We start from the raw sequence: 24,171 nt of genomic DNA, 5'->3' as shown, positions 1-24,171 counted from the left end.
TAAATTCCTAACTTGCCCGAGAACACTGGACCCTGGGAACATGAATTGCCTTAAAATACAGAATTCAGAACAATGTGAGCGAAATAATAATAATAATAATAGTTGGTACTCTTGTTGGCTCACTTCTTTTTCTTCGCCCCCCACCTACATTTCCCTATTTAAACACTTGCCAAACTGTAGGCTGCATAGGCTAACTATAAAGTTTTTTTTACCACTTTTTTCTGAAGTTGCAGCTTTTTTCCCTTTACTAACATTTCCAAGGTAACAGGAGATGAAGGCGGAGTTAGAAAACTTTAACCAGTGATTGCGTGGTCGCTACCGGATAGTCCTGGAACATTCAGAGAAGCGTACCCTCAGCTGCCTCCTACAGAGACAGCAATTTGCATCCCTGAACGGCGGCATTTTGCATTCACCTGCTAAGACCATCATTGTCTTTTCTCCCACTGTAGGCTACAAGTCTTCAATGATATTCTGCTACTGTAGAAGTAGTACAGTTGTCATGCCTGGCTGACATAGCCACTATTTTAATCTAGTTGCCGACTTAGAAAGAGTGTGTAGTCTATTCTTCAAAAATGTCTGAAACTTCTTCTGTCCACTCCGGATCACTCGCGTCCAGCCAGCGGATCATGCAGCTTGCTCTCAAGGGAGAATGGATTGCGGTCGAGCAGACAATTAAAGCGCTGGAGAAAGGAGACCCAGAAATCTTCCAGACAGATGAGGTAAGACATTTTCTGTTTGAGTTAATGCCTCATGGTTTGTCATGCTAGTTTCCATCACTAGTTTGCATTGTCACAACCAAAATATTCATTGATATTATGGAGTCTTTTTCCCACTGAACTATTTTCGTCTTATATTTTTACTAGGCTAGAAAGAAATTTGTTACATAGTGATGTAGAAGATTTAATAGTTTTACATTTAATACTTTTCTACATTTAATATTTTAATAGTTTTCTACATTTAATATTTGCAATATTAAATATGTCAGTATTACATTTAGCCTATTTATCTGTCTTTTTTTTGTATAGGAGTCAGGATTAAGTCTGTTTATAATTGCTGTGAAAGAGAACCGTGTGGCTGTAGTGGAGAGGTTGTTGGAGATGGGAGTCAACCCAACTGACAAAAGCAAGGTGAGCCAGACCCAAACCTATTACTTACAAAGACAGACACATTGAAATTAATGCGAACATTTATCACCATGACATGTAGGCCTGCAGTGGGAAAAGGTAACTTTTCACTCGCAGTGATTAAAACAGCAAGGACTCAAAAGCGTGGAAAAAGAGGTACCCTTTTATAAAGAATCACAAGATGTATCCATTAAAAATGTAACTCCCTAAAAGTAGGCTACTTTTGTGTATTTTTGCCTGTCATGTGCTGTTGTAGAATTAACAAGTAAAGGCTTTCTGTATCCCGTACTTTGCAATCTCTTGCCTCAAGTCATCAAAGATACGTTGTGTTGAGTGGCATTGAGGGTCTTGAGGAGGTACAGTACCAGGGAAAAGGCCATTATCTCACAGTGGGTTGGGCATTAGGAGAATGCAAGTGTGAATGCAGTATTAGATTGTTTGTTATTGCTGACCTTTTCTTCTGAGACCCTAAAATGCTCCGTTTTATGACTACTTGAACAAGAATGAAACAAACAAACAAAAATGGCCTGTTCACAGTCTCTACATTTTGGACACATTTAATGTGTCAGCATACAGTATACAGCGATCACTAAGAACTATTATGATACCTCTGTAATCTTTTTTCCAGTATTTTGTGTCATAGTCATTTGCCCAGTCACAGCTAGTTCCTGGAACCCTCCCACAAAACATGCCCATAAAGTGGTGACATAATGCTTTGCTGCAGGTGTTGTCTCCCCACAATTTGTCATTAAAACCATTTAATCCACACTGTTTCTTTCACCCACAAAACAAATTAAAGCCTTTAACATTTCGTATTTCGGAACATGCCCTGGCCGCAGAGAGGGCAGGCTATCTGGGAGTTCCTTTTATTCCAGTGGGAAGTATTTCCCGGATTTGTATGAAAATTATTCATTTGTGTTCTTCTGGGAACATAAAAGAGGTGCACAGAACAGATAGATAGGTAGAACATGCATACACATGCATAAATACAGTACACACACATGCACGCACACACACACAAACACAAATCCAAGCTTAACCAAGAGAGATAAATGAAGAAAGACGGATGTCACTTTGAAGTGCGGCATGGCATTCATTAACCTCCTACTCACCAAATATGGCTGCGGCATCACAATTGAGGTTGAATTGGAAGGAGACCAAACCTTGTTAAGAGTGGTGCCAGTTTCTCAGTGGCAGCAGCCATGACTTTTACCAGCAATTTGAGATTATCAAAAGGTCCTTTTACACGTCCTAGCAGGCCCAAATGGCTCATTCAGGAATAATTAATAGAATTTTACGGCTCGGAAAACGCAAAATTATGAATCATTATAACAGTTAGCATCACAATCTCCACTATTAAACAGACAGGCTGTTTTGACTGAGCTCAAATGTTGTGTTTCCAATAAACATGCCTTTTCTCTTTTCCTCCACTTCTTTTTTTTTGGACGCTTTCTGCTTTTCATATGATGTATTACATTTTCCTTTTAATTTACAGCTGGAAGTCTATGGACGCCTTCCCTGCCGTCGTTTTTCCATGTCATCTGAAACACATCATTCACTAAAGGAACTTCACTTTGACTTATTGAGAGATTTACTTGCGTCCATTCCTAAGACATGTGAGCCCCCAAAATCTTTGGATGTGGGCCTTTGCTCATCTATTTATTTTTAATGCAACCACTCACATGCATCTATCATAGGTGGCCTGATCTGCGGAATTCAATAAGATTGCTGAGCTTATTTCAGTGCATAAAAAGGCCATGGCTTTAGAAAACCAGTTCACTTCATACTAAGTCAAAGACTACAGCTTTTTATCAACCATTGAAAACCACATTGACATATCGTAAATGCACCGCTAGCATTTATAGGTCAACCTTGGCCTAAAAGAACAAACATAAATTGCCCCTTTAATGTCGAAAGTAAGCCTGCTTGTGTGCTGAGATGATAAATCTCCCCCAGCTTTGTTCCTCAGTGCATGGATATGCGGTGTCCATTGTGCTGCTTGGCCTGGGAGAATTTACTGGAGTCTGGCAAGGTTAAGGCTTTATCCAAAAAGAGGGTGGTTGAGCCCAAGTCTCAAGTAAGCACTATGAGCTCCTATGGCTCCTCTGGCCCAGAATGGCATGGCGTGCGAATGAGGATAACAGAGGGGAATTCTTCGGTCGTTAACACATTCGGAGGCTGCGGTTTTGACGTATGCATTGTGGGGAAGGGTGTGCGGTAAGACCCAATTCACCTCAGACGCTCTAGCTCAACCATCTGACTTTTTCGAATGCCCTCATTCACCCCTCAGAGTTGTCCTTGCATCTGTCTTTATATACCCCCATCCCCTTCCATTTTCACTCACATCCCACAGTGTTAAGTCATTCCATCAGGCTCTTTTTGACAGGTTGACAGCTGTGCTTTCCTGGACAAATTCTGTAAGTGCTTGTTACCTAAGACCATTTCAGGGAAGGAGCCAGGAATTGTTTGCACTGGCAGTGTCCTTAGCGGGGGCCTCCTCTTGGTAGTTAATGCGTGTAATTAACATGAGCGCTAGTGTGGCAATAGTTGGACGGCACATGCCTGGCACTCACATTTTGCACTCTTCCCTCCCGAGGCCCGTGGAGTCGGCTTTCCATCGCCGTGTTGGCATGGTAACTGCTCTTCCCCCTGGAATTTTTTGGGGTGTTTGTGTTTGCTTCCTTACTTGGCTCTCATTGTGCTCTCACTGCGCGTCCCAACAGAGCCATTTTGTCCCAGTTGAGGTAACCGTTTTTTTTCCCCCCTGCTCAGTGATTTCCAAAATAATTTGGGGGTTTGTGGAATTTCGGCAGTTCCTTATTACTGGGAGTCCAAATTGTTTTCTCTGTGGTGCTCCACAGTATGTAGTTTCAGCCTTCAGTCTATTCCTTGCCATGGCCTAAAATACCATAATGTAGGGTGAAAACGCTGTCTTTGTAAATAACTGGTAATCCCACTCCATCAGCCGGGTATAGACCACACCACATCTTGACAGTGGTTGCAAAAAAAAAACTAATGCCTGCTTTATATATGCTGCCAAACTTCAATCTTCTCTCCCCGTCTCCACTCCCTTAAATTCGTGGAAAGCCCCCTCGAAATATTTTATGTGTCCGCTTTGAAAAGGGGGTGATCGAAAGGACTTGACATATGCCGTCACCCTAGGTCCCACTGCTGGAATGTCTGGTGGTTCTTGTAAAAGTGTGACTGAACGGTGTCTGAGCACCCCTGAACTCACAAAATTGGGAAAAGTGTCTGTGGAGTCCTCAAGCTTCCCAATCCATTGTTTCAGTGAGGTGCACATTCAGAAAAAGCCACTTTCATATTTATATGAAGTCATTATACCCACATGTGTTTGATTTTGCAGAGTTGCCAGGAACGTTTCATATTTTGAAAGGCTTGAAAAGCAATTCACACATTAAGATGACTTTGAGAGTGTGAATTGTTTTCTTGTGTCCCACAGGATGGCAGGACAGCCTTGCATATAGCAGCAGCTCACTCCAAAGACGAAATTGTGAGACTCTTGGCAAGAAAGGCAGACCCCAATATTCCTGGAGGGGTAGGAAGCACACCCATACACCCCCTCATCCTCTCTCACTCTCACACTCTCTCTCTCTCTCTTTTTCTCTGTCTCCCTCTTCCCTTTGTCCCACTGTCTGCTTGTCCACCCATCCTTTTTCAGTGTCTTCCTCTCTGACCTCGTTCTATTTCTGGTTCCTTCTTTGTCTCTCTCTCTACCTCTACCTCTGTCTCTTTTTACTGGCAAGCGTATTAACTGCTGAGAAGAGTCTGTGAAAAGTGGCATTCCAGTGGTTTGGCATATAGCTTCTCTCTACTTTACAAATGTTAACTGAGACTGCCATTATTTATGTAAGTTTTGGCAGGGAAGCTAAGGGATTCTGACGCACTGAGGATTTGATGGACAGGATCCTCTGCGCTTTGCTACCCAAAGTCTGATGTGATTTTAATGTTTGTGCAGAATGTTCTTAATATTGAATGCATATGTAATCCGCCTTACAAATCTTTGCTTTTGGTGGGATTTGTGTTAGACTTTTGGGGGTTTGTGATAGATTTGTTTAGTACAAACTAAGTCAGACTTTCAGTGCTTCAGCAACACTAGAGACTGTATGGAGAGGGTTAACAGAATGCCCCCTACCAAGACTTTTCAAAATGCCATTTGAGTTGAGTGTATAGAGAGAGAATGAGTGAAGAGAGAGAGAGAGAGAGAGAGAGAGAGTTTTCATTTAGACCAATCTGAGAGCAAAATTGGGGACGTGTGGGTGTGTGAGGGGGATAACATCACTTGTCACACATTCTGAAGGCAAAACACAGAGGCGGGAAAATTGCCGCCATGAGGCTTTTGGGTCAGGAGCAGTCTGTCAGTGATGTACAACACACTCTCCCATAGCATTCTGTTGATTACACACGGATAATTACTTTCTGACTGGAACAATTGTGGTTTTGCAACCACATTAATATGCAGTTAATGTCTTGTATCCCAAATGCATTTAATTTCTTGTGATGCATTTAAATTGCCACTGAATTCAATTTAGAAGACAATAGACCTCTAAATATCTGAATTTAACATTTTGTACTGTATGAAGTAGGCTACACCACCAATTGCTTTGCAAGACCACAAATTGCTATGCAAAGTATGTCGATGTAATTAATTTAAACTGTTTCTCTTTTATATGTATATTGGTCTTTTAATCTAGGGTTGTTCTCATGAAGTAACCATTTTAGCCTGATATAACACTTGTAGTGTTCCTCTAAGAACCCGGGTTGGATTCCCAAACCCGTCGTTGCGAGTCCGTGTGGCTTTGGATAAAAAGTGCTAAATACCAGACAAATCTTCATCATCCTTAAGAACTAGCCAGTGGCTCATCATGTGTTTCATGTGTTCTGCGGAGGTTATATGGACTGTTGTCCTGTCAGCATGAATGATTTATGGGTTCTTTGCTGTAATCCGAATAACCAGACAAATTCCTCAGACAACACATTTATTACATTACAGTTTTGAGTTTGCCTCTTTGTTTCTATTGGGATTAGAGTAGGACACCTTAAGCCTAAGACTAAGAGTGTTTTTGATCATGATACAGCCCAAGGACCAGCTGCCTCTGCACTTTGCCGCATGCCGACCGACAGGATCCCACGGAGCTGTCCACACCCTCCTCAAACTCTCCAGCAAGGATGCCCGTCTGCACCCAGATACGGTATATGTCTAGAGAATCATTCAGTTTTGGCATATTGCAAATGTACAGAAAAAGGTGTATTTTATTGGCCATTAAACATGTTTTATCAGTTAGATATAGGATAATTTAATGGCAGCATATATTTCCCTTCCTATGGTGTAATTGCATCTGCACTTGGACTTTCTTTATATCCCCATATTGGTGTTGGAACCCAATGTAGCTACCAGACAGTAACAGAACGCCAGTATTGTCTGAATGTGGTGTTAACCCTTCTTGTTCATTTTGGCTGGGCACCAGCCGTTCAGACATGCCAAGACCGTATCATTGTTTCCGTGTGTGTGTGTGTGTGTGTGTGTGTGTGTGTGTGTGTGTGTGTGTGCGCGCGTGCGTGTGTGTGTATTTTGCAATGTAATTTTCATTTCAGGATGGCTGCATTCCACTTCTTCTGGCTGTTGAATCAGGGAATGTTGGAATCGTTAAGGAGCTGCTTGGAGCTTTATCAGAGCCTCAGCTGCGGGCCCAGAGACATGTAAGAGCTGGCAGCGCCATCCCATAGTTACACACGCCCCAGATACCAGGCCAATTGTAATAGTGTCATTTCATACTGACACAGAGGCGACTAGAGACATATTTGTCAGTTGTAATCAACCATAGCAGTCAGTCATGAATTTCCTGCAACAGGGAATGTGTTACTTGTGGAAATTACATAATAAAGTATAGCCAAATGGCAATCAGACATTTTGAGATATTGCTCCATCTTAGGTGGGTCAGACAAGGATTTCCAGTGGCTTTGTTGATGATAGATGCATCCACAAGGATCACGGCATACCGATATCATAGTCATTTTCATGCCATCATTGCTTATAAATATATCCTTAAGAATCTGCAGTTGCAGTTGAAAGTGCGTGCGTGCTTGTCTGTGTCTCTGTGTGTGTTTGTGTCTTTGTGTGTGTGTGTGTGTGTGTGTGTGTCTATGTCCAATCAATAAAACAATGTAAAGTTACATGGGAGAGCTTTTAATTCTCTGAGCCATTTTATCACAGTTTTTTACAGTGTCTGGAGAGCTGATTGGAGCCGTGCCTGATCTTTATCAACTTTGTGTTTGGGTTTTTACTGCTCAGTATTTTTGAGCGCTGTGGTTACAGAGCCAGCATTAATATATTATAGTCTTCTTTGCCCACATGCAGGATATTTAAACTGATGCAATTGCTCGGGGCATGTAATCTAATTACACAACATCGCTATGAAAGTTTATTAAAGCTTCTCCCTTCATTACGCCAATGGCTTGACATTTTGGGGATCCTTTCCAGAGAAGCAAAATCTGAAAAGAGGTTATCATTGAAGTGTCACAGATGACAAGACATGCACATAACAAAGGATGTTGTGTTACCAGGGAGACGGAGACTCTGCCCTCCATATTTGCTGTCGAAGAAAGGATGCAGAGATGGCAAAGATCCTGGTGGAGTTTGGGGCCAATGTTGACTTCCAGAATGTGAGCATGACCCCATTTTATGGAGCATTATATGAAAACTTTGATCTGAATTGGCTCTACATTATTCACTTCTGTCTACAAAGATGTTCTTTTTCTAGTGTCAGATGTGACCAGCCACCAGCTCATGAAAGTTCAACATTTGGTATCCTGTTTACAATACAGTACATTTAAATAATAATTTGTAAATGCCTGCTTAACACTTACCCTGCCCTGAGTATTACAGGTATGTGATGTAATTTAATGTCATGTACAGAGGAGTGCTCACAAGTTTTTAGTATTTGCACGGTATCATTGCACTGTACCATTCATGTACCATACAGACTTGGTAGAACAAGACTGTTGTTGTTGTTGTTGTTGTTGTTGTTGTTGTCATTATTTCTGTAAAGGTGGGTGTAGTGTGAGTGCCATAGATTGTGTGACTGGTGTCTCCTCTGTCCCCCACTGACTGCAGGAGGAGGGCCAGACCCCTCTTCACATTGCTGCCTGGGAGGGAGATGAGGCCACTCTGAAGGTCTTCTACCAGGGCAAGGCCAACCCAAACATAGCAGACAAGGTGAGCAGTGTGTGTGGAGTGAGTCAGTGGGCACTGGGCCTCAGACGGTGCTGATCCGATAGGCCCCAGTTTGACCATTTAACAGTCTACTTGTCATTCGCCGCCTCAAAGGAGTATACTGCTAGACACAATGGATGCTGGCAGCAGATCATTGCTGGAGTTTTCCACGATGAAATGATTGTGTGTCTCACCCGTGTTGAGGTTTAGTTGGCTGCGTGTCACTTAAACCTCTTATCACAGGACCCCATGATCAATCTCAAAGCAGTCAAAGCTGAACAGTTGTCCTAAATGTTCCAGACGTTATGTCAGCTTGTGGCTGATAATCATTCAGAGCTGTTTTATAAGGACATTTGTTCATAGCTCCGACAGTTTCTACTGTAACACTTTAAAGACATTTCTGTCTTCTGCTCTTTATTGTCATGTATACTTATTCATTCTTTCATCGATATGTTCATTTAACCATCAATCATTTATTCCATCAATCAATCAGTCAATCAACTAATTCATTGTTTGACGCCTTTAAATTATTGCATCTTTGCATATTTGAGATTCATCATGGTGTTCATATGAAACTCTGAAGGTTCGAAGGTGAGTGTGCAGTAGCTCGCTGTGGCTCTCTAACTGTGTACTGACTCCTCTGTCCTTGCTCCAGATGGATAGATCCCCTCTGCATGTTGCTGCCGAACGTGGCCATACCAACATTGTGGAGGTGCTGACGGAGAAGTTCAAGTCCAACGTGCTGGCAAGGACCAAGGTATTGGCCACCTCTGCCTCCTGCTGTAACCACACTTGCCAGAGCTAATCGTTCAACTTCAGGGGTAATGTGATTCTCGGTCCAAGAAAACAGAGGGTCCAGAAGGCCAGGTGGTGTGGGATAGCCTCCAGGCTAGTAGTCAGAGATAACTGATTATGAGTGCCTCTGGGGCTTCCCAGAATTCGCTGGCTGGCGTGAGATTCACGGTTTTGGTCTCTCACACGCAAACACTCCGTTTTCCAGCATTAAGTTGTTACAGGTGCAGTAATGCGTTTGTGGTGTTGAAAAGAAAAAATAGCACTCCATCTTCATCAGTGATGTAGTTCAAATGTGCCAAAAAAGATTTCTCGAACGAAAATCTAACCGAGATATACTAAACTCATTGAAACCACATCTAAATTCTTGAATTTCCCCTTGAGGATCAATAAAGTATCTATCTATCTATCTATCTATCTAAACAAAAATATTCTAAGCTGATTTTGTTTTTCCAGACACGTTTCTCTTTTTTGGGTCTGCATACTGCATTTACATTTACATGTATTAATTTGGCGGACGCATTTATCCACAGCGACTTACAGCAATGGAATAACATTGAAACTATTAACATTTAAGCATTTTAACAGTTGAGCTACAGAGCTACAACTACAGCAATAGAATAACATTCAAGCTTCTGCCCTTGTAAAAGTGTGTCCCTGTGTGTTGTGTAGGATGGCAGCACACTGCTGTACGTTGCCTCTCAGTGTGGTCACCCTGAGACTGCCCTGGCCTTCCTGAAGAAAGGCGTCCCCCTGCATATGCCCAATAAGGTGAACGACATAGTGGAGGATAATGGCATTCACTGACAGAGAACTACACCTATTTACCAAAAAGCCTTTGGTGATGAAGGATGATAGATTTTCATGTGGACTGTTGATTGATTATAGTGTTTCTCTTTATTCCCTTCCCATAATCTCTTCTAGTCTGGTGCCGTTTGTCTGCACGCCGCGGCCAAACGTGGACACACTGCTGTAGTGAAGGCTCTGCTCCTGAAGGGGGCGCAGGTGGACGCCACCACTAAAGATGGCCTTACTGCCCTCCACGTGGCTGTGCAATACTGCAAGCCCCTGGTGGTGCAGATGCTGCTGGGCTTCGGGGCCAAAGTCCAGCTCAACGGTGGCAAGGTGAAGCTCCGTGGTGATATTGTAGTGCGGATGTGTAGTGTGTCATGATGAATGGTCACAGCATCGTTATAATTCTAGAGATGCTACAGACATCATAAACCCCCATTATAGAAACTGTGCAGTGGTTCTTGTAGGCATATAGATCCTATGTGTGGAAGATCAAGTACGAGTACAGACTGAAAGAGATGGATTGATAGGTCAGGGTGATTCATGTGTGTTTTCTCTGTATGTGCGTGTGTGTGTGGGGGCTGGGGTTGCGTACCCAGGATCAGGAGACACCTTTGCACATCGCTGCCCGCGTGAAAGAGGGGGAGAAGGTGGCCGAGATGCTTCTGAAGAGCGGGGCAGATGTGAACGCTGAGCAGGAGGTCAGCAGGGGTCACCGCGCCACAAAACACTCCAAAGACGAGCAGATCCACTCAAATCACTCTCCAGACCCTCAAGAGACAGAAGCAGCTATCGACAGAATCTAAGCCCTCAAAAAATGTCAACCTCAAGTCTGTCTAAGCCTCTTAAGGAGTCTAAATTGAAGGGATCAACATTACATGGAAAACTAGAAGGGCACTTGGAGACTGGATAACTCCACCAAGGCCATTTTGCTATATCTCGCAATCTTAACAAAAGTTTAAAGTTTCAGAATGTTATTGGGTTTTTGCCCTGGTCCTCGCTATCCCCGTTCATTAAGGGGATGGCATTCATGAAAAATCGGGCCTGTTATTAATACGTAACCTTGCTGACAAATAGACATACAAGCCAAACCAAAAATATCACTTTGGCAGAGATAATCATTATAGTCTCTGTGGGGATTATTGGTCTCTAAGAATATTATTAATATGTCAAAATCGCTATCTGCAGTCATCTCTGACCTCTTCTTGTGTCCGTGTCGTCTCCAGAATGGGGAAACTGCCATGCATGTCGCTGCTCGCCACGGTAGCCTTCAGATGCTGAGGTCTCTTATAGAAGAGGGAGGTGACCTGACATGGAAATCTAAGGTGCATCTGCGAATGGGTTTCATATTTTTGTTTTGTAAATATATGAATGCATCTAGTTTTTGTAGCGATTTTTTACCTTTTTCTGCAACAGAACATTTTCAGGTTTCCTCAAGATATGCAAATATGCCTGAAACAATATAAAAACACACCTTCAAACAGACAGACAGACACACACACACACACACACAGTCACACACACACACGACACACACATACGCACACAAACACTCACACCCTCCCTATTACTGTCACTCTTATAACCTTCTTATAACCACCCTGTGAGACATTTCTAATAATCATATTTCCACCGAATGGTCCTATGTAGGCAGGAGAGAATCCCCTCCACGTGGCTGTTCGCCACTGCCATGCTCCCATAGTGGAGGAGATCCTGAGCTACCTGACCAGGGAGAGGAGCCTGGACAGGGCACAGTGCTGCGTCAGGCAGCAGAACCAGGTCAGACTGCTACTGCCTGAGCTATCACACACAGAAGACCTTGTGTGTCTGTGCGTGCGTGCGTGCGTGCGTGCGTGCGTGCGTGCGTGCGTGCGTGCGTGAGTGAGTGCGTGTGTGTGCGTGTGTGTGCCAGTGGTAATCGCTAACAGATGAAACCGTGGCTTTTGGATGTTTATGTATCTGAGAAATAACAGACCCTTAAATTCTGACAGAACTGGATACAGGCTCTTATAGTGTTGCGATAAATCTCTCCATCATAACTTTTGTTACCTTCGAAATAAAATATCTGATGGTGTTCTTTAGTGTTCTGATACCCATCTATTCTTTTGAAACTTACAATTAAACTGAATGTGAAATGAATGTCAGTGATGCCATGTGACCATGTGTGTTGGCAGAGGGGGGAAACCTCTTTGCACCTGGCAGCCGAACTCAGGAAGGATAGCGTCCATGAGAACGGGGAGGATGTCCTCATCGTCCGAACCCTCATGGAGTACGATGCCAATGTTACTGAAACAACAAGAGAGGTCTGCACATTTACACTTCCTCACGGAGAATCTGGAGGAATTGTAGAACTGACCTAAATCAGTAGTTCAGCACATTCAGTAGTAATGCGTATTACTTGGTAATGGCTTGTTGTCTTTACTTAAAATATTACATAATTTCAGTTGGAAAACTTTGATCGATGTGTTGTCAATGTGCTGCCTTTAGATGTGTTTAGATGTGCTGACCTTGCCTTCCTTGATTTGTTTATAGACTATATTATAATGAGTGCACACTTTGAGTCGCTGTGCTCGGCTGTGTGTTTGTGTGGTCCTGTAGTTAAGGGAGACTCCGCTGCATTACTGTGCCCGGGTGGGAAACACGGCTGTCCTGCAAGAGATCCTGCGTGGCGTGGCTGCCAGCTGCCTGCAGATGGCTGTCAACAAGCATGCCAAGGTACGGCGCCCGGCCAGCCTGCCCGCCCGCCTGGCTGGCTGATGAGAACCGTATGCCACTCCGCTCGCCGCCTAATGAGGGCTGTGGGAAAAGCTGGTCTGCTTGTGCCAGATCGCAGGCTGGATTAATAGGCCTTTCTAGGATTATGGGACGGTCATTCTCTTTCTTTCTTTCTTGCTTTCTTTCTTTTTCACTCTTTTTTCTTTCCATCTTTCTTTCTTTCTTGTTTTTACTTTAGTTCTTTCTTTCTCTCCCACTGTTCTGTTTCTGTTTCCATTTCTGTTGGTCTCTGGCACACTCTCACTCCTTCCTTCTTTCTATCACCAACTCTTCCTCTGTCTCTCACTCTCTATTTTTGTGTCACTTCAGTGTCTCTTGCTATTTCTGTCTATCAAGGGCACTTTCTCTTCTCTCTCTCTTTCTTCTCTTTCTTTCTTTTCTTTCTTTCTTCTCTGTCTTCTCTTTCTCTCTCTCTCTCTCTGTGTCTCTCATATATGAAGGATTCCTAAGTCAAAGGCTTTCTCTTTTGTTGGCTGTGCCCAACAGAATGGCTGGTCCCCACTGCTCCTGGCTGCCGAACGAGGTCACTTGGAAGTGGTCAGGATACTGCTGCAGAACCACGCCAGGGTAGATGTCTTTGATGAGGTGACTACTCGATGGATGCTTCCTCTGTTGCCGCTAGCTCCAGTCCGCATCAAAGGAATACCGCGATTGCTTTTAGACGAACCTTCCCCTGCCTTCTTTTTTTTTTTTTTTTTCTTTCTTCTTCTTTTTTGCCTGAATCAGCAAATATGATGAAATGGTTGGTTTGTCTGAGAGCGTGTGGTATGGTAACTATGGGCACTCCTTTCTGCAGGATGGCAAGGCAGCTCTTCATTTGGCGGCTGAGAATGGCCATGAAGACATTGCAGACCTCCTGCTGTCCCATAAGGCCTTTGTCAACGCAAAGACCAAACTGGGCTTGACGCCACTGCACCTAGCCGCGCAAAACGGCTCCACCCGTCTGGTCCGACTGCTGGTGGAGACACACGTGGCCAGTACAGACGCCCTTTCCCTTGTGAGTGAGGACCACATCCTCCCTACCATTATAATCTCCTCTACTGTCCACTATGCAAATTGTTGGTGGATCTTCAAGTAAGATTGCTGTCTCACAGATATAATGCAATTATTATTTCCCTGTCCTCCAGAATAAACAGACACCTCTGCATCTCGCTGCCATGAGTGGACAACTGGACGTTTGCAGTAGCCTGTTAAAGCTGAGAGCTGACATCACTGCCACTGATATTGTTAGTTTCAGTTCTTTGTGCTGATTTGATTTGTCGTTCCATCCATCTAGTCATTTATTTGAACATTTTGAGAAGAGTTTAATCAATCCATCTGCTCATCTGTGAAACCACAGATTCATACATCTCTCCTTCTGCCTATCTATATGTATCTACATATATATTAATGCATTGTATGTCTTTATAGTACTTTGATTTTCTAAAATGTACATTAATATATTATAGTAATTTGCATTCTTTCTCCTGTAATTTATCAAATTCTTACCTATCCTGTCCAGCATGGGCAGACACCCCTCCATTTGGCTGCAGAGAATGACCACTCTGAGGTGGTGCAGCTTTTCCTGAAGCACCGGCCGGAGCTAGCCACCCTGGCCAACGTGGAAGGTGCCACCTGTACCCACATCGCCGCGGCAAAGGGCAGCGTCGCGGTCATCAGGGAGCTGCTCAAGTTCAACCAGGGGGGCGTGAGCACACTGCACAACAAGGTCAGCTGACATCACCAACTGGAATGTCACTGGGAGGTGGAATGGTGGTTCACATGGTTTCCGTGATGGAATACTCTGTATGTTTTTGAAATGGACACGGCAGGGCTGTGACCACCATAGTTAAGTACGAAGGGAAAAATAGCGTAATTGTGAATTCAAGAAAAAATCATTGCCAGAAAAAAATCAATAAGGCACTTTTCACATGAAAAAGGTAGTTGGCAAAATAGCATACTTAATGTGATATAATACTTACCATATGAGGCCGCATACAGTATCCAAAAGTAAATATTGCTGTCTCAGGAATAGTTGAATGATTTGTGGACTGACTGTATAAAGTATAAACTGTTTAGACTTTAGAGTTTTTGATCTTGTCTACCACATATCTTGGAAGTTCCTCAACACTTCTGCATGTCTTGCAGTCATCTAGAAATAGGTTGTCTTCCAAGTGTTTTGCATAATGTTTAGACCACATAATTGCACATAATTGCATAATGTTTGAACCACAAAATATTACATGGAGGTGAGCATGGTGATTGTTGTTTTATTTTAACCCTCTCTATTCCCATACTTCATCAGGCCAACGGCTCCTGTCCTCTACATCTGGCTGCAGCTGGAGGTCACACGGAGGTTGTGAAGGTCCTTCTGGAGGCCGGAGCCTCAGCAGCAGACGAGGACGTTGTGAGTGCCAACATTTGAGTTCAGTGTCAGCCAGAGTATGAAATTGTGTACCGTATTTTCCGGACTATAAGTCGCACTATAAGCAGGGTTCCCACGGGTCCTTGAAATCCTTGAAAGTTTGTGAATCTGAAAAAAATAATTCAAGGCCCTTGAAAGTTTTTGAAAAGAGACATAAATAAATGGAGGTCCTTGAAAGTCCTTGAATTTCTTTTTGAGGAAAAAATATCCATACAATTACGTACAATTCCGCTTATTAACATGTACACGGCCAGCATGATTTCTGCGTGTTTCCCACGTGTAGTGTTTGTTGCCCAAATATTTAATTTAACATTCTGATAATCAAACCGAGGTTCATGGTAACGAGTTTAACTTGTTTAGGACAAGTTTATTTCAGCTCAGTTTTATGCAAAATACAAACATGAAAAATAGAATATGCCTACCATCTGTCATATGACCAAAAATAAAAGAAAACTGCGACAAGGTATCCTTGGTCTGTTGAGGTAACATAGTTTTACCATGCCCACGCTTGAAATTTATCGACACATTAGGTCCTTGAATTTAAGGATATTGGGCCTGGAAAGTCCTTGAAAGGTCCTTGAATTTGATCTTAACCAAGGTATGGGAACCCTGTATAAGTTTTTTCATAGTTTGGCTGGTCCTGCGACTCAAGTGCAACACATATATATTTATATATATGTTTTTTTCCTCTTCATGACACATTTTTTGACTGGTGCGACTTATAGTCTGGAAAATACGGTAATTGGTTTCAGTCTGTGCTATTTAATCATTTGAGGTGGTTTCAGACAATGTTTGTTGTTTCAACACACTCTGTCTTCAGGAAGGAATGACAGCCATTCACCTGGCTGCCAGGAGTGGTCACATTCACATCCTGGAGGTGCTGAAGAACAATATCTCTTTGAAGATCAGCAGCTCTAAGGTGACTTTGCCAGAAATAAACACATTTGGTATCTCTCATTACAGTAATATAATGTAACAGTTTTATTGTGTATATGTGTGTGTGTGTGTGTGTGTGTGTGTGTGTGTGTGTGTGTGTGTGTGTGTGTGTGTGTGTGTGTGTGTGCATTCCCAGACAGGGTTGACAGCTCTGCATGTTGCCGCCTGTTTTGGTCAAGTGGAATTTGTGAGAGAGATGTTGACCAAGGTGCCTGCCACCATGCGCAGTGACCGTCCCCACAGCACACTCAAGAGAAGTGGAGAGGGCTCTCACAGACAGCCACCTCCCTCAGAGGTAGAGGCCTACAGGCAGACACTTTACCAGAAGCTATTATTCAGAACAACAGGAAAGCTCTCTGTCTTTCTTTCTCTCTCTCTCTCTCTCTCTCTCTCTATTCAGTTCAATAAGCTTTATTGGGATGACTGAAGATTTGGCAGCATTATATTAATATCTCTCCCTCTCTCTGCCCCCCCCCCCCCCCCCCCCCAGTCAGGATACACTCCCCTGCATCTGGCTGCCCAGTCAGGCCATGAGAGTGTGGTGCGGCTGCTGCTAAACTCTCCTGGAGTGCAGGCAGATGCAGAGACTGACACACAGGCATGTTTACTCTTATATTCCTCAGTTCTGCGGACACAGCTGCTGTTAGCCCACAAACTGCCCCATATAGTGCCCACTAATGTACTGGGTTTGAAAACCAGCACACAAACCATATCATATTCAAAAGCTTGCATATGAGCTTGTTCAGACCATTGCTGTGGTCATTGCATGTCAACATACTCAAGCACTGAAGACTACAATTCTGAAAATCAACAGTTTATTTGCCCTGAAATACCTAATCAAGTGGAAAAAGCTCGTAGGCCTAGTGATTGTAGCTGGGTGTTTTTTAACTGAAGTTTGTCGTCTCATTGTCAGCATTAACTTTTTGTTGTTGACACCCTGTTAACATTAGCATGTGTCTCTTGATGCCATGTTAGCATTAGCATGTAGTTGTTGACGCCATGTTAGCATTAGGATGTGGTTGTTGGTGCCATGTTAGCATTAGCATGTGGTTGTTGGTGCCATGTTAGCATTACCATGTGGTTGTTGATGCCATGTTAGCATTAGGATGTAGTTGTTGACGCCATGTTAGCATTAGGATGTGGTTGTTGGTGCCATGTTAGCATTAGCATGTGGTTGTTGGTGCCATGTTAGCATTATCATGTGGTTGTTGGTGCCATGTTAGCATTAGCATGTAGTTGTTGATGCCATGTTAGCATTATCATGTGGTGACACTGTGTCCCTTAGGGCTCCACCCCGCTCCACCTGGCGGCCCAGAGTGGCCACACGGCCGTGGTGGGTCTGCTCCTCAGCCGGTCCGGCTCCCTGCTGCAGCTGAGAGACAAACGTGGGCGCACCTGCCTCCACCTGGCCGCCGCCAATGGGCATGTGGCCATGGTGAGAGTGCTGCTGGGCCAAGGGGCAGAGATCAACCTCACAGACCAGGTGATAATACACAGAGGTGGGCAGGGATATGTGGGTATGGAGATGTTCACTTCTTGGAGACTTCATGTAACAACTGGACATGTTATTATCGTTAATCAGTTTGAAAAAAACATGCTAAACTACGCTAGTGTGAACCGAGCAAATGTGTCATGGAGTAATGTTATTCTATGGTAACTGTGATATTAAACCTGACAAATGTAGTAGTTAGCCCCCATTTCCTTTCAGACGGGCTGGACTCCTTTGCACTATGCCGCTAAGGCTGGGTGTCTGCACATGGTGCGTTTCCTGGTGGAGAGTGGAGCGTCAGCGCGGGTTAAGTGTCTCCAGGGCCGGACGCCATTACAGTACGCAGCTGGAGAGAACCATCAGGCCACCGTCAGCTTCCTGCTGTGCAGAGACAACAACACGCTACACCTACTGGAGGATAGGAGGGTTAGCTGAGCTTCATGTCTTTGGATTTGATCCTGTCTCTCTCTTTCCCCCCTTCCCACTGCCCATATGGAAAAAGTCTGTAAAACTCATACATATCTATATACTTTATGTATGATTACAGTGTCAACACACATAATTATGGCCCCTTTCATTTCTTTTTTTTAGTCTTGCATATTGAGGGTGTTATGCCAATCTAATAATAAATGTATATATGATATATTTACCACAGAATTATCATGACAGTTGTGAAACCTATTCATTTTCTTCACTTTTTCAATATGGGGCCCTTCCCTTGTTTGTAGTGTCTCACTCATTTTTTTGTTTTGGCGTTATATTTTCTCAGTCTGCCTGCCTGTACCTCTCATTTTTTCGGTCTATTCACAGTATTTTTGTTTTAAATGGCTGGTTTCTTGTTGTTGTTATAGGCACTGCTGCCCAGACCAAAAACTGAACTTCGAATAGATTTTCTATTTCAAATGGCAAATAAAGTCCAAAACTTGGCTTAATGCCTGCCTGAGAAAGGAACCCTTGCGTGACTCGGGCTTATTGGAGAAACTAGGTCTATGTCTAAATTCATTTTTTGAATGGAATTTCCCAGTGGATGCCAAATGTCTATCCAGCCACTAGAGGGCAGCCTTGAACTAGTATTACACTCCCCGAAACATCTACTCTCCTCTTATCCCTCTAGTTTGTGTTTGACCTGATGGTGTGCGGCCGCCTGAATGGGAACCTGGCTCTGGACGAGCTGGTGCTCCATTCCACCGCCCCACTGGAGACGGCTGTGCGTCTGTCCCGCGCCCTGGGCCAGGCAGCCCTGCGGGAGAAGGAGCGCGCTGTGGACCTCCAGGCGGCGGCGCGGCACTGCGAGTCCTTAGCCTCCGACCTGCTCACCGTGGCCTCAGCTGTCGGGGGCCGTGGAGCGGGACAAATCCTACGGGCGGTGGACCACCGCGGGGCCAGCGTCCTGGACTGCCTGATCGAGTGCCGGCAGAAGGGCGTGGTGTCGCACCCTGCTGTGCAGAAGTACCTGACGGAGGTGTGGTTCGGCAGCCTGCAGTGGGACTCATGGAAGATCCTGCTGCTGTTCTTCGGGTTGCTGCTCTGTCCCCCGCTCTGGCTGGTCTTGTCCCTGCCTCTCAAGCACAGGTTAGAGTTACACTCTCTTTAGAGTCTAATTATGTACCGGTTGCATTCATCTTGGTTTGGGCATCCTTGATTTGGTACTCATGTTTGGTTCTGTGAATAAAGGACAGATATCAGAATAGCACTTTTAAGAGAGGGGAGAGAGAGAGAGAAAGACTGAGAGACTATATTTGCTATAAAATTTAATATAAACTACCGTGGGTTGAAATATTGGCCAGAGTGAATATGGGGGAAAGGCAAATATTCATCCTAGCAATTTGAAATGTTTCAATACTTTTATTATTATTATTTCCCATTAGATTCAATACCATACCCATTGTGAAGTTCATGAGTCATCTGGTGTCCCATGTCTTCCTCCTGGCTCTGTTCATCCTCACCATAGTCTACCCCCCAATCAACCCCATCTCCCTGGGCCACCTAGTCCCAGCCTGGTCAGAGTGGCTCCTGCTGGCCTGGCTCTGTGGCATGGTGGTGTCCGAGCTCACCCACCCCGGTGAGCGGGCCGGGCTAGCCTGGATCCGCATCATGCTCCTGGGCTTCTCACTGGCGGCCGTCCTCCTGCACCTCCTGGCCGTGGTGCTCCAGTGGTGGCCGCCCAGCCACCTGCACTGCCTGTTCGCCCGCAACGTGCTGCTGGCCGTGGCCATGACGCTGGGCTTCATCCAGCTGCTGGAGTTCCTCACCTTCCACCACCTTTTCGGACCCTGGGCCATCATCATCCGTGACCTGATGAAGGACCTGGGACGCTTTGCCGTCATCCTGGTGCTCTTCCACGCGGCCTTCACCATGAGCCTGTCTGCCGTGTGTCAGCCTGTGTATCCCGCGAATGTCCGAGACGTGGACCCGGACAACGCCACTGAGACCCTGGACGCTCCAGAGCCGGAGCTAACCCCGCTCGATGTCTCGGTGCTGCTGTTCTTCGCCCTCTTTGGACTCACCGAGCCCGAAGCCATGCCTGCCCTGGAGCGCTCGCCCCCGGCTGCCGCCGTGGTAGCCCACCTGGCGTTCGGCATCTACCTGGTGGTGACGGTCATCGTCCTGATCAACCTGCTCATCGCCATGATGAGCGACACCTACCAGCGCATCCAGGCCCAGTCGGACATGCAGTGGAAGTTTGGTCGGGCCGTACTGATCCGTGACATGAGCCGCAAGTCCGGAACACCGTCGCCGTTCAATCTTTTCACCAACCTGTTCTTCTATGCCAAGATTCTGTGCAAACATGGAGGTTTGTTATGATCGTCCTGTAATTATTAGCATGAGTCAGTAATAAAATATTTAAACAGAACTGCACTCTTACTGATAAAAGCTAATCCTGCTTGGGCTTGGGTAATACGAATGATGTGCTCTCTGGGTCAATGGTGTAAATATGAAACCTGTTGGTCATACATTACCAAATAAGAAAAACAGATGAGTCAGATTTTCAGGAAGCAGATTCGCCTGAGAGACTTACGGCTTTGGCAAAAAACTTATAGAGGCGTAACGACGTGAAATGTGCAAAAACAGTATAATTTGTAACCTTCACCGGTTTAGTGTGTGATGCAGCGTGCATTTTTAAAAATGACGTGTTTGTTGTCCCCCATCGCAGGTAAGATCTGCTCAACGGAGGCCCGTGATTTGATGGGTGAGGAGGAGGATGTGGAGGGTCTGTCCGACAGTCGCTCGCTGGACATGCTTGCCCACTCATCCGTCAGCTGGATGCGGGGTAACAGGAGGACACAGGTCATTCCTGAGGGCAAGTACAGCTCCCCCCCTCCTCCCTCCTCTCTCTCCACTTCAAAACACACACCAATCAAAGCAGGATCAAGGGGACTGCCTCTACTGTATGCACTCTCCTTCTGTTATTTCATATTTCAGTTTTATGAGCTGTTGCAGAGGATGCAGCTTCTCCCATGACTACAATACATTAATTGAACCGGATTTTTAAACTGTAGTTGAACTAGAGCTGCATAGTAGGTGCAAATGAAAGGTTTAGCACATGGTTTCTAAGTAAGCATATTTAGCCTACCATCATTTCAAGTCATTTAGGGGCTAAATAAATAGCTAGTCACTCTAGATTAGCACTGCATGCTAATTGACTGCAAATGCATGTGACCATGCCATGCTGTGACTGTGGGTCGTGCTGTGTCCTGTGCTCAGTTGGTGAAGCCTCACTGGCCCCGAGGCTGATGGGCAGTGGGCAGGTGCGGGTGGAGCAGGTGGTGGACTGGGCAGCGGTGGTCCAGCGTTTCCTCGCCCTCCATGGACAGCCACAGAGGGACCGTAACCCACTGGAGAGAGAGAAGGAAGGATAATAATGTGACAAGACAAGAATGTAACTGTGAGGTGAAAAAGCAGCTTTACTTGAGAACCTAACTACATCAAGAAGATGTGTCAATGTTTGGTAACATCTGTAACATCATTACACTGCCTTGTTAGGTTCTCATGTGCTTGTAATTGCCATTTGGTGATATAGCCACTGTCGGGTCTAGTGTTAGCATTGCAAGTATGCTGTTTATTTCTGGTTTCTAGCTCACAATACTTTCTACAGAAACCAAGATGTGTTGTAAATCAGGACCATATTTACAAGACAGCATGTGGCTATTAAATAACCACTAATGAACCTAACTTCAGGTTGACATTCACAACACTGCCATTTTGGTAAGATAATTTCCTCTTGCAGTTTTATCTCTTTGAATGTATTTAGCATGCTTTTTTTTTTACTACAAGTGTAATCTTGTCTGTATGACTAATATTGTCATCATGTTCTGACTGTTGACCATTGAAACGAACTCCAGAAGCACACTTAATCATGGAGCTCTATGGCAACATTTGAAAGTATTTTGCAGATCCTTACATTAACACACATATACTTGTATTCAATGTACATGTAGATCCACAGACAGCTAATAGAGCCTTTATGGGTGAACAGAGTTGTTCCCAACTCCACAACGCATATCTTTAAATTATGGCTGTGTAAAATATCTGTAAATATTGTACCCACTCTGCTCAACTCGCTGGGGTCTAAATTAAACAAGGGGATTCACAGCTCTCCTATTAATAAAGTCTGTAATGCTTGGGAAACCAGGGCCTCTCTCCGTAGCGGGTGAGACAGGACAGGATGTCATTCGTCTACTGGCTAGTGGAAGGATCAAGCACAGGCTGTGCTTTGGCTGATTGATGCCATTAAAGCTTGTAACAGTCCATGAGTCAGTGTCAGAGTACGTCGGCCGAATAAGACCATCGGGGATTTTTTAAATAGAGAAACCACTCAGAGAGTGCTGCTGATGGACAGAAGATAGTAGAACCACTCCGAGAGTGCTGTTGATGGACGAAACATAGTACTAACAAGACAAGATAACGTGGAGGTGGTCAATGTAAAGCAGCCAGAAAGTTCAGAAAAAAAACTCTCATGCCACTCTTCATAAAAATGCTTTGTTAAAACTGGTATGGTATGGCTATGGTATGAAAACTCAATAAAATACACTCCAAGTTGTTTCAGGGAGTGAATATTATTATTATTTTTTTTAATAAATGGACAGTCCTCTAGTGTCCTCTAGGCCTAAATGGGACTACGATACGAAGTGTCGTATGGAGCTTTTCTACGATGAATGAAATTCAACGAAGTCATGTGTGATGTGCCTTTGTGTGGATATTTTATGATGACCTTTGTGTGGATATTTTATGATGACCTTTGTGTGGATATTTTATGATGACCTTTGTGCTGTGTACAGTTCTCTTTCCAGCCGACTATTATGTTCTAATCAGAATTTTATGTAGCTTTGATATACACACAATTATATACTGTATGTGGCTCACTCAGTAAATCATGAGAATGTCTCAATATTCTGCCATTATGTGCTTTTTGTATAAAACATTGTAAATCCCCGTAGGCTATAATTTGAACTGTCATGTCATAAATATTTTTCAACAAATTCCACTACCCAGCTGTTTTGAATTACAATCGTAGTAAAACAAAGCAGAGTCATGTACAGCACTGTATTTCATGATTCATTACATAAAGTTTTGAAGTGCAGATTTTCACTCTGCCTTTTTACCCTGCCTTCCTCTGGTTTGTCTGGATTTTGTCAAAATGACGTGTTTAAGACTGGCTACGTGCGCTAGCGCTAACATGGGCCCTTTTAAGTGAATTCTGCTAATCATACTACCTGCCTTGGACACCAGGTTTTCAAGGAGGGAGATGTCGATTAATATGCAACTGCCATGCTAATGTTTTGCTTACAGTGTAAGAAATGTAGGCAGTATACAGAGATTAGGAATATGAACATTATTGTACCTCTAAAGCAACAGTCACATCATAAAACCTAATGCATTCCTTGTGAGAAGGAAAGGAGAGATAGAGAGAGAGAGAAAATGTCCAGGTCAGGTCTACTAATGTTGTTTATCCACCAAAGAGCAGCCCAGGTCAACATAGCAATTGAAAGACCACCTTGGAGCCTCACTCATGCGGAACAAAGTGTATCTCTGCCTCTTCAAGAACAATAGCTAACTACACACCAGCTGGACAGATTTGTGGAGGTACCACATGGAAGGTCCACAAGAGGCCTCACGCTTAATTGAATTTCCCCTCGTGCTATTTTGGACTTGTTTGTGTTATTCTCATTCTGATGGAATAACCGGGGCCATTAGAGAAAGAATAAATATAATCTTTATTGGTCCTCCGAGGGTTCCTTTTTGGGCGGCTTTTTGTTCCAGTGAAAAGTTAAGCCAAGTTGATTGGAGATGATTAACTGTGTAGTAACATCAGTGAGCCGATCGGAGCGAGACAATCTGGTGCAGATCTGGTGGCTCTGTGCCAAATCTTGGCCAGATTTCTCCCCTATACTCTGCTGCACTTGTTTTGCTTAACTATAAAAGAATCAAAAGTCACATGGGTCGAGTCAAAGGCCTTGAACATTATGACCAATGTGTTTGTCGGAACTAGACCCCATGTATGTGAGTCCACTTGATGTGGTCCTGTGGTTTGGTTCCATGGCCTAAACATGCTTCTACAGAGCAAAGAGCATTTGACCTGAATTTCCTCCATATCTATCTATCTATATGGAATTTCTGGAATATCTGG

At 44.1% G+C, this 24,171-nt stretch overlaps 1 protein-coding gene across 1 annotated transcript; it reads left to right on the top strand.

The window, feature by feature from the left end:
• The first annotated feature begins 399 nt into the window (after window positions 1–399).
• Window positions 400–23,145, top strand: trpn1 (transient receptor potential cation channel, subfamily N, member 1). Its single transcript, XM_042076450.1, has 29 exons — window positions 400–719; window positions 1,026–1,127; window positions 4,585–4,680; window positions 6,221–6,334; window positions 6,738–6,842; window positions 7,707–7,805; window positions 8,257–8,358; window positions 9,011–9,112; window positions 9,820–9,918; window positions 10,072–10,272; window positions 10,539–10,640; window positions 11,166–11,264; window positions 11,590–11,718; window positions 12,114–12,242; window positions 12,538–12,654; window positions 13,201–13,299; window positions 13,511–13,711; window positions 13,842–13,940; window positions 14,216–14,422; window positions 14,999–15,100; window positions 15,939–16,037; window positions 16,191–16,349; window positions 16,545–16,652; window positions 17,340–17,537; window positions 17,763–17,969; window positions 18,658–19,115; window positions 19,412–20,337; window positions 20,698–20,844; window positions 21,249–23,145. The coding sequence occupies exons 1-29, from the start codon at window positions 573–575 to the stop codon at window positions 21,401–21,403; spliced, it is 4,908 nt and encodes a 1,635-aa protein (XP_041932384.1). The 5' UTR covers window positions 400–572; the 3' UTR covers window positions 21,404–23,145.
• The last annotated feature ends 1,026 nt before the right edge of the window (window positions 23,146–24,171 follow it).

Source organism: Alosa sapidissima, chromosome 21 (genome assembly GCF_018492685.1).
Source record: "Alosa sapidissima isolate fAloSap1 chromosome 21, fAloSap1.pri, whole genome shotgun sequence".
NCBI classification, from domain to species: Eukaryota; Metazoa; Chordata; class Actinopteri; order Clupeiformes; family Clupeidae; genus Alosa; species Alosa sapidissima.
The sequence above is the reverse complement of the archived record's forward strand: the minus strand, read 5'-3'. Positions and strand labels throughout refer to the sequence as shown.